This window comes from Dysidea avara, chromosome 1 (genome assembly GCF_963678975.1).
Source record: "Dysidea avara chromosome 1, odDysAvar1.4, whole genome shotgun sequence".
Lineage (NCBI taxonomy): Eukaryota > Metazoa > Porifera > Demospongiae > Dictyoceratida > Dysideidae > Dysidea > Dysidea avara.
The window spans coordinates 52,600,099-52,609,249 of NC_089272.1; the positions used below are offsets into that span (position 1 = coordinate 52,600,099).

The following is a 9,151-nucleotide window of genomic DNA, read 5'->3' on the forward strand; positions in this document are numbered from 1 at the left end:
CTTACTGATGGGGGAAGATAATGTAAAGTAAAATAACTCTTAGACTAATAATGACGATGTAACTTTTAACAATAATATTACTGAAACCATATCATACAGTACAATAGTACTGTATATATATGAGTGTATAGTAGGAACCACAAAGGTTTGGGTGTGGCCCATGAAATATATCACCCAAAAACCAGCCTCACTTTCCCTGATGATGATACAGCAGCATTGGTTAGACAAAACTAAGCCCAAACAAGCCTTCAGATCAACCCAAAACACTTTCAACAAGCGGTTACCGAATTTTAAAAATAATTTATTAAACAGAATTTTCTAATGACTGACTGTGAGTAGCTAACTGACTGATTCCTTCACACAAGCATACAGTAACTCGATAACAACTAAGGTTATGGGCTTGATTTTTTCAATGTTCGACATTGCTTCAGCCGAACATGTGCCTTTTGGCATATCATAGTATGTGCAACATTATGCAATCTTCATGAACTTACCAGTGTCCTCCTTTGTGTCCCATTCATCTTTGCTGACAACGAATGGTGTTGATTTGGCTATAGCACATGTTGGCTTCCCTTTGTAATGGAAATTGTCTGTATTTTTGTAGTGGCTACCTTGACTGTAGAGTGCTTTTTGAATAGTTCTTAATTCATAATAGTGTGTAACGGGTTGTACATAGCTGACAACAATGTATAATGGATACTTCACTTTTCAGATGATAATTGATTTCTGGGGTGCACGGAGTTTTACAAAACAATTACAAACAAGTGCACAAATGTTTTTTGAATTTTCAACTAGAATAGGGACCATAGCACATTGATAAAAAGTATTGAAACAAGCTGGAGTAATACACAATATTAAATCACAGTGATTAAGTAGTGTTATATCCCTACCATGCTCAAGGTACCATAAGGAAATGCACAGTAGGGATATAACACTTCTTATTGATTTACTATGATTTAATATCATGCACTAGTACTACTCCAGCTTGTTTCAGTACTTTTTATCGATGTGCTATGGTACCTAACTCTAGTTGAAAATTCCAAATTTTTTGTGTAGTTGTATTGGAACAATAAACAGTATACTTTGTATTACTGCTTCATTATTTTATGTGCTAATTCTATTGTTGGAAAAAATGTGTTGGAAGAAGACTGAGTGACTTTAGCCTTTGAGCATTGTGTTGGAAGCTGATTGTCAGCTTCTATTAATCAAAAGCAATGCAAATTAATCTGTATTAATGTATATAACTTAAGATTTGGCAAAAGACAGCAGCTGCTATCATCTTCAGCAATATGGAATTGTGTATAGCAGTATTTACTGCAGTAATCTCAGTATAATATATAATCTTCAGCTTTCTACTTATCCTGTGATAATACATGTCACTGCAACAAACAGTGTACATCCAAATAGAGACCTGCGTATGGCAATTTCAACTGTTTGGGTTTAAAGGGTTGACGTGATCTGTTGTAGTTCTAATATATACTGACTTGCTTGCCTCTTGTATCTTAGCAATCACTGTTTTCCATATTTAGCTACATAAATAATATTATATTATTGTTTGACCTGTAACTAAATGAGTTACCATTTCTTCTATATTATACAATGCTTGCCAACTATTGCGTGACTGGATTGAGAATCAACAGTGTAAGACTTGAGGTGAAGCCATGCACTGTAATTGGAAACCAACTGCTACTTCCTTTATAAAACATTGTTTGTAAACATTAGTTGTGTTGGGTTACTAACCACTAGAAAGACTTCTACAAAATGGTTAAACCCTCTTCAGCACTTGGAGGATTTTGTTTGCAAATGGAAACCATGATGTGTAGATTAAATTGGGACAAGGAACCTGTGTAGCTTTTATCATTGTGAGCTCCAAAGAAGGGCACAGTTCAGTCCTAGAACTGTTGTAACGATATAATCATTAATATGTTGTAACATTATCAATGATGGTTTCCATTTTCATGATAATAATAAAGTTTGCCCACTACAGTAAGTAGTTACCCACAGCAAACAATCCAATCAGCCAGCAAGTATACTTGACGTAATGAACATGGCAGACTTTGAAAGCTTTAAATTTTAAATAGTTCATGTGTAGACATTCTTATAGATTTTCACCTTACAGGAGTGTATAATATGAATGAAGGTGAATGTGTTATAATTGCTGTGATTCTAAACATACCATGCAGCTCATGGAATTTTTAGTAAACAATGTGTGTACCATGACAGAAAAACTGAAAAACATTTGTGAATATTGATTGCTCTGGTTGGTTCAGTAAGCAATATGGGTTTGCAGAAATTTTATACAGTGTGAATCTTGGTCTAATTGTACCATTAATCAGCTTGCTGTATTGCACAGAAATTTTAAGGTTGTATGACCTACTGATGTCTCACTAACTAACTAACTAACTGACCTACTGATGTCTCAGTACTGTAGACTAATTTTTAAAATGAAAATTAAGTGCAATGTATATATAATTATACCCATTAAATAAGTATTAATCAATGAAACTATAACAGCTGTACTATACAAACATACATGTACTGTATATACAGCATGGACTGCATGGCAAAATCTTGTCCTTATATGTTCAGTACCAATTCAGGTGCTGTGTAAAAATATGGGGAAATGCAATCACACTGTAACTTCAAATTAGGAAAACAAATTAATCTGTGAATGTGAACATTACTATAGCTTTCTATTACCATACCTATAGGGTCACCTGGGGCTCTGTGATACATACTATTCAGCTTCTGTAAAGGAAGTATAATATTTATTATGGCGCATCAAGACACACAAAGAAGACCTGTATCAACAATTTAATTGTGGGTTACAGGATATGGTTTAACTGTAGATACATGAACAAAGAAATGTATATAGTAACAGTGGTACATAAATGGCTTTTAAAGCAGACTTTGTATGAAAACAAAATAACCTAATTATAATGAGTGAGGTCTATAGTGGCTTCTGTTATGCACACATAGCTACATTGTAAGTCTCTGAAACTACAAATACAGCAGAGTTACTGTGCTGTGAAACACATATATTCATGATTGGTTAACATGATATCAAAGACTGCAAGCTTTGTTATAATACTGACTGTGTTCTTATGGAATGTTGAAGGACTCCAAGGGACTGGTGGAGCACATACTCAAGTTGATGCAGGCAGACAAAATGGCCAAGATGAACTTCCTTTTAACTTAATTCACAATCAATCTTTTGATTCCATTGATGATTTGCTCAGTAATGCCACTAGCAATTCCATAGTCAACATAAGAAGTGATGTTGTGCTGTCTTCATGTGTGCTACTAGAAGGTCTCGAAAACATTACAATAACTGGACATGAAAGTCCTACAGTAAATTGTAATGGTACTGGAGCACTCAAGTTTGTCTCATGTAAGAATGTGACTGTTGCTGGTGTTAACTGGGAGAAGTGTGGTTCCAGCACTGAGGAAGCCTATCCAGGAATTAAGTTTTACAATTCATCTAATGTTGTAATTCAAGACTGTTTTTTCCATAATTTAACAGGGCAGGCTGTTCTGATGTCGATAGTATCAGGAAATGTGCACATTACCAATTGCAACTTCACACACATTAACAAGTATGAAGGTCATGGTGTTGCATTGCATTACTCAATTAAAGATGACTGTCATTTACTGATTGAAAAGTGCATTTTCTCTAACAATGGACCTGCCAAAAGTGTGATCTACATTGGCAGTGCAACAAAGCAATCCCACGAACATTTAAGAATAGAATATTCAAGGTTTAATGACAATGATGGTGTACCCATTTACATTTCACAACACAGTCTACATTTTAAAGGTGATGTAATATTTGAAAATAATGTGGCAACTAGTGGAGCAGGAATTTTGAGCAGCAAATCGATTGTTGTATTTGATGACAAATCTAATGTTAGTTTTTACAATAATTCGGTGTATACTAATGGTGGAGCAATTTTTCTTAATGATTCCAAATTACATTTCGGAGAATACACAGTTGTAAAATTCAAAAATAATAGTGCAGAAGTAGATGGTGGTGCACTGTTCACCATAAACAAGTCAAATTTATCATCTGCTGGAAAGTCTGTGTTAATTTTTCAAGGTAATAAGGCAAGTGTCAGTGGAGGAGCATTATACTGTGAAAAATGCAGTGCATCAGTTGGAGAAAACTCAACAATGACATTCAGTGACAATAGTGCAATCCGCGGTGGAGCTGTGTATTCTAGCACTTATTCTAATATATCATTTGTCGGCAAATCAAATGTGACATTTAATAACAATAGGGCAGAATATGGTGGGGCTTTGTATTCCATAAGTTACTCTAAAATATTATTCAGTAATAGTTCAACTGTGTTGTTTACTGGTAATGATGCTAATGAGAATGGAGGAGCTGTTAATTCTTTTGAGAACAGTAGTGTTGTATTTAATGGGAATTCAGTAGTGACTTTTGCTGACAATAGAGCCAAACATGGTGGTGCAATGTTCTCTTTAACTTATTCTATAATATCATTTGATGGAAATACAACAGTAACATTTGCTGGAAATGGTGCAATGTACGAAGGAACTGTGTATTCTAGTACTTATTCTAATATATCATTTGATGGAAAATCAAATGTGACATTTAATAAAAACAGGGCGGAATATGGTGGGGCTTTGTATTCCATAAGTTATTCTCAAATATCATTCAATAATAGTTCAATAGTGTTGTTTACTGGTAATGATGCTAATGAGAATGGAGGAGCTGTTAATTCTTTTGAGAACAGCAGTGTCGTATTTAATGGGAATTCAGTAGTGACTTTTGCTGACAATAGAGCCAAATATGGTGGTGCAATGTTCTCTTTATCTTATTCTACAATATCATTTAATGGAAATACAACAGCGACGTTTGATGGAAATAGTGCAACATATGAAGGAGCTGTGCATTCTAGTGGTTATTCTAATGTATCATTTGTTGGAAAGTCAAATGTGACATTTAAAAATAATTATGTCAGTGAGACTGGGGGAGCAATTGGCTCATTGTACAATTCTATCGTATCAATGGATGAAAATTCAGTTGTGCAATTCATTCACAACAGTGCAAAATATGGAGGAGCATTCTACACTAAAAATTATTGTTATATATCATTTCATGGGAACTCAAAGGTGACATTTAAATATAACTTTGCCATGGAAAATGGAGGGGCAGTTAACTTTCATGAAAACTGCAAAATTACATTTGATAATACCTCAGCAGTGACATTTAAAAATAATACAGCCAAGAATGGAGGAGCTGTATACATTCTTGACCAGTCATTCATTTCAGTTGATGGAAACTCAACAGTAAGGTTTGCTTACAATAGAGCTACCTTCGGAGGAGCCATGTTCTCTCTTAATTATTGTGATGTGTCATTTGAGGGAAAGTCTACAGGGATATTTAATGATAACAAGGCTGCAGAAGGGGGAGGAGTATATTGTGAGATTTATTCTAATCTACTCTTTAATGGAAACACAATTGTGACATTTAAAGGTAACAAAGCCACTGCAAATGGAGGATGCATTTATTGTTATGAGAGTTGTAGTGTCATATTCCAAGGAAACTCAATGATAGCATTTATGAGAAACAATGCTGAAAATGGTGCAGTTCTTTTCTCTTCTACATATTCTGATGTAGCTTTCAATGGTAATGTAACAGTCACATTTGAAAGTAATAAAGCCAGTAAAAATGGAGGAAGTATTAATTTAGATGACAATTCTAATGCAATATTTGATGGCAATTCAACTGTGGCATTTGGTCAGAATACAGCAACAATGGGTGGTGCCATGTACTGCAACAGACATTCATATGTAGTAGTTGAAGGAAACACAAAAGTGGATTTTATTGCCAACAAAGCTGTTCATGGTGGAGCTCTTAATATCCAACAGTCCATCATTGAGTTTACCAGCAATTCATCTACAAGATTCATCTATAATGTAGCTAATAAAAGTGGTGGGGCAGTATATTTTAGTACTAACTTCACTGCATCATTTGATAATGAGATTGTTGTTATTTTTCACCAGAACAGTGCTATTCTTCACGGTGGAGCCATTTATGGTGAACTAATAGAAAACAATCAGAGTAAAATTTCATCAAAATTTGCTGATATAAAATTTGACAATAACACTGCTCTAGTAGGTGATGATGTTTATATGCACATACAACCATCATGTAATGAAGCATGTTTGAATAACAGCATAGTGGGATTAAATGTGACACACAATTATCCTCCTCATCACCTAGCCTTATATAATCCAACCACCTGTGCTGATACCATCAATTCATCAAGAAAATGTCAGAATTATTTTGTGTCTAACATAATGCTTGGTCAGAACATTAAGATTAATGCCTGTGTGCTAAGCTTTCATGATCAACCCGCTGGAGGAGTTGACTTTGTGGTGAGTGGTGGAAGTGAACAATACTTTCTTGAAGCAACAAGATTTGTGCCAATTGCATGTCAACTATTTGAAGGAATCAGCATAATAGGTGAGAAAATTTCTAATAAAAAAAATTTTTCGATGACTATTACATCATACACTAACAGTGAGTCAGAAATTTCTATCAAACTGGTAGCAGAACTGTCACCATGTCACCCTGGTTTCTTCTACGATAATGCTACACAGAAGTGTGTGTGCTACAATGATCGTGACATTGTGTCTTGTTCTGGTAGTACATCTATTGTCAAAAGAGGTTACTGGTTTGGTGTTATTGATAGTAGGCCAACAGTGACAGTTTGTCCTAACAATTATTGTAATTTTACTTGTTGTGAAATGACTAATGGATTCCATCAACTTTCACCAGTAAGAACTAACCAGTGTAATTCTCATAGGTCAGGAATTGCTTGTGGTAACTGTAATGAGGGCTATACTCTCCCGTTTGATTCTCCAGAATGTGTGGACATTGACAAATGTACACCTGAGCAGGCATCACTGGTAATCATATTATCTATGATATACTGGATAGCATTAGTTGTAGTGGTGTTCATTGTAACATACTATCAGACTGGGATTGGTTATTGTTATGCTGTAACGTACTATTATAGCATGCTAGATATTTTGTTGGGTCAACACTTGTATACATCACGAGGATTGTTTACTACCATTAGCATTATTTCCAGCATTGCGAAAGCCACTCCACAATATCTAGGGCAACTTTGCTTGGTGGAGGATATGAGTGGAATTGACCAACAGTTCATTCATTATGTACATCCATTAGCTGTCACAATAATAGTTGCAATAATCTGCTTATTGGCGAGAATGTCTTACAGGTTTTCAGCATATGTAAGCAGAGGAATAATACGTGTAATATGTTTTCTTTTACTGTTGTCATATACCTCTGTGGCAACAACTTCATTACTGCTATTGAGATCATTAACATTTGTAAATGTGGATAAGGTTTACACTTACCTCTCACCTGACATGGAATATTTTCAAGGTCGTCATCTAGAATACGTTGCCATAGCAGCATTATGTACTATAGCAATTGTAATTGGTCTGCCACTTTTACTTGTACTTGAACCGTTTCTTAATCACAAGATCAACTTCACCAGTGTGAAGCCACTACTAGACCAGTTTCAAGGATGCTACAAAGACAAATATCGTTGTTTTGCAGCCTATTACATGATTTGTCGAGTAGTGTTAATTTTAATAATCCTTGCTAATTCATCTAATGACAATGCTAAACAAGTATTATTACACACTGCTTGTACATTACTAGCCTTGACACAGCTGATAGTGAAACCATACAAAAGTGAAATTCTTAATATCTTTGATGGAGTAGTCTTACAAATAATGATCTTTGCTTCAGTAGTGTCGCTCTTTGACAGTTTTGGTTCAGATGTGCTTTTAGTTGTCACCATTATTTTAGTGGTGCTACCCTTACTATCATTTGTTGTAATGGAACTGGTGGTGTACAAAGATAAAATCAAGAATGTTATTATGAACTATTGTTGCCATAAACCTACTAGGAACACTAACAGTGAAATCAACAATATTCCCACCATTGATGTCATTACCATAGATGATAACATGAGAAGAAATGTTACTATATGTGAAATGTAAGCATGTACAGTACCTATATGTATTATAATAGAACCAGGGAAGCCTTGAGGGATATGTGGGGGCAGGTTCTGAGTGAGAGTATCGTTGAACATAGAATGAGTGTCAGTTTTGTTCAAGTGTGTACCACTCACTTAATACATGGAAATGAGTTCAAGAATGTAACTACGTATGTAGCTTGGTGTACTGATACTGATAATGAGTTTAAAATTTTGCTTCCTAATTCCTTGCTTATCAGTCCTATTTTGTGTTTACCATCCATATCTTTAAATAGGGGATGCATGCATGCAGCAATTTTATATACATACAAATATAAATTAAGTTATAACCTTTTTCACTACCATAAAGGTGTGGTTGTTGAAAAGGCCAGGTCACATATACAGTTCTTCTCAAACTTCAGACTTCCTGCATTAACAGGCTTAAGCCTTCTCACAGGTTCCTAGTAGGGTAGCATTAAGTACACACGTATAGGACCAGTGTATATACATAATAACACTTAATGATGTACTCTTCCCTGTATTATTTCTTACTTCACATATTCACTCCTAGACACAATCCTAAATTTGGTTATGATGATAATGATGTTCGTTTTCGCGAGTCATTCATGGAAGTAATGAATGAGATTGAAGACTGATCTAAGGCAGCAAAAAGTGTTTACACGTTAACCTTGTAAAGCTAGACATTATCAACTACAACAAATATTGTTTAAAGACCATCGATGTATGTATATTCTTGTGGGGTTCATGAAAATGAATTCCAGAAAAGAATTAATTTGCATATCACACATTATATTGTAATAACAGTTACTTTACCCATGGTATTTTAGCAGTGTATCTGCTTAGTTTATTGTACATATACTTACTTGATACATGAATGAGTGAATATATTAGCATATAAAAATTTGAAATTCCCTTAGCCTCTAATTATGTACTATAGTATATAAAAATGAAGTAGGGATCCAAGCAATAAAAGCAAGAGATGAGTGATGGTATTAAAGTATAGCTCAGTAGGAAATCCCTACATTGGCATATAACTACAGTACATTGGCATATAACATGCTAATGTAGGGATTTTCCACTGAGCTATG

At 34.7% G+C, this 9,151-nt stretch overlaps 1 protein-coding gene across 1 annotated transcript; it reads left to right on the forward strand.

Annotated features, from left to right (window-relative positions):
* Positions 1-2,740: 2,740 nt before the first annotated feature.
* On the forward strand, positions 2,741-8,948 carry LOC136268578 (probable outer membrane protein pmp20). The gene is made up of 2 exons (XM_066063958.1): positions 2,741-8,063; positions 8,614-8,948. Exons 1-2 carry the CDS (start codon positions 3,058-3,060, stop codon positions 8,696-8,698), a joined length of 5,091 nt encoding a protein of 1,696 aa, XP_065920030.1. The 5' UTR covers positions 2,741-3,057; the 3' UTR covers positions 8,699-8,948.
* Positions 8,949-9,151: the final 203 nt, after the last annotated feature.

Coding starts and splice junctions, on each gene's coding strand:
- LOC136268578 (XM_066063958.1), top strand. CDS start 3,058: ATGATATCAAAGACTGCAAGCTTTGTTATAATACTGACTGTGTTCTTA. Junction 8,064..8,613: donor AATGTTACTATATGTGAAAT/GTAAGCATGTAC, acceptor ATTCACTCCTAG/ACACAATCCTAAATTTGGTT.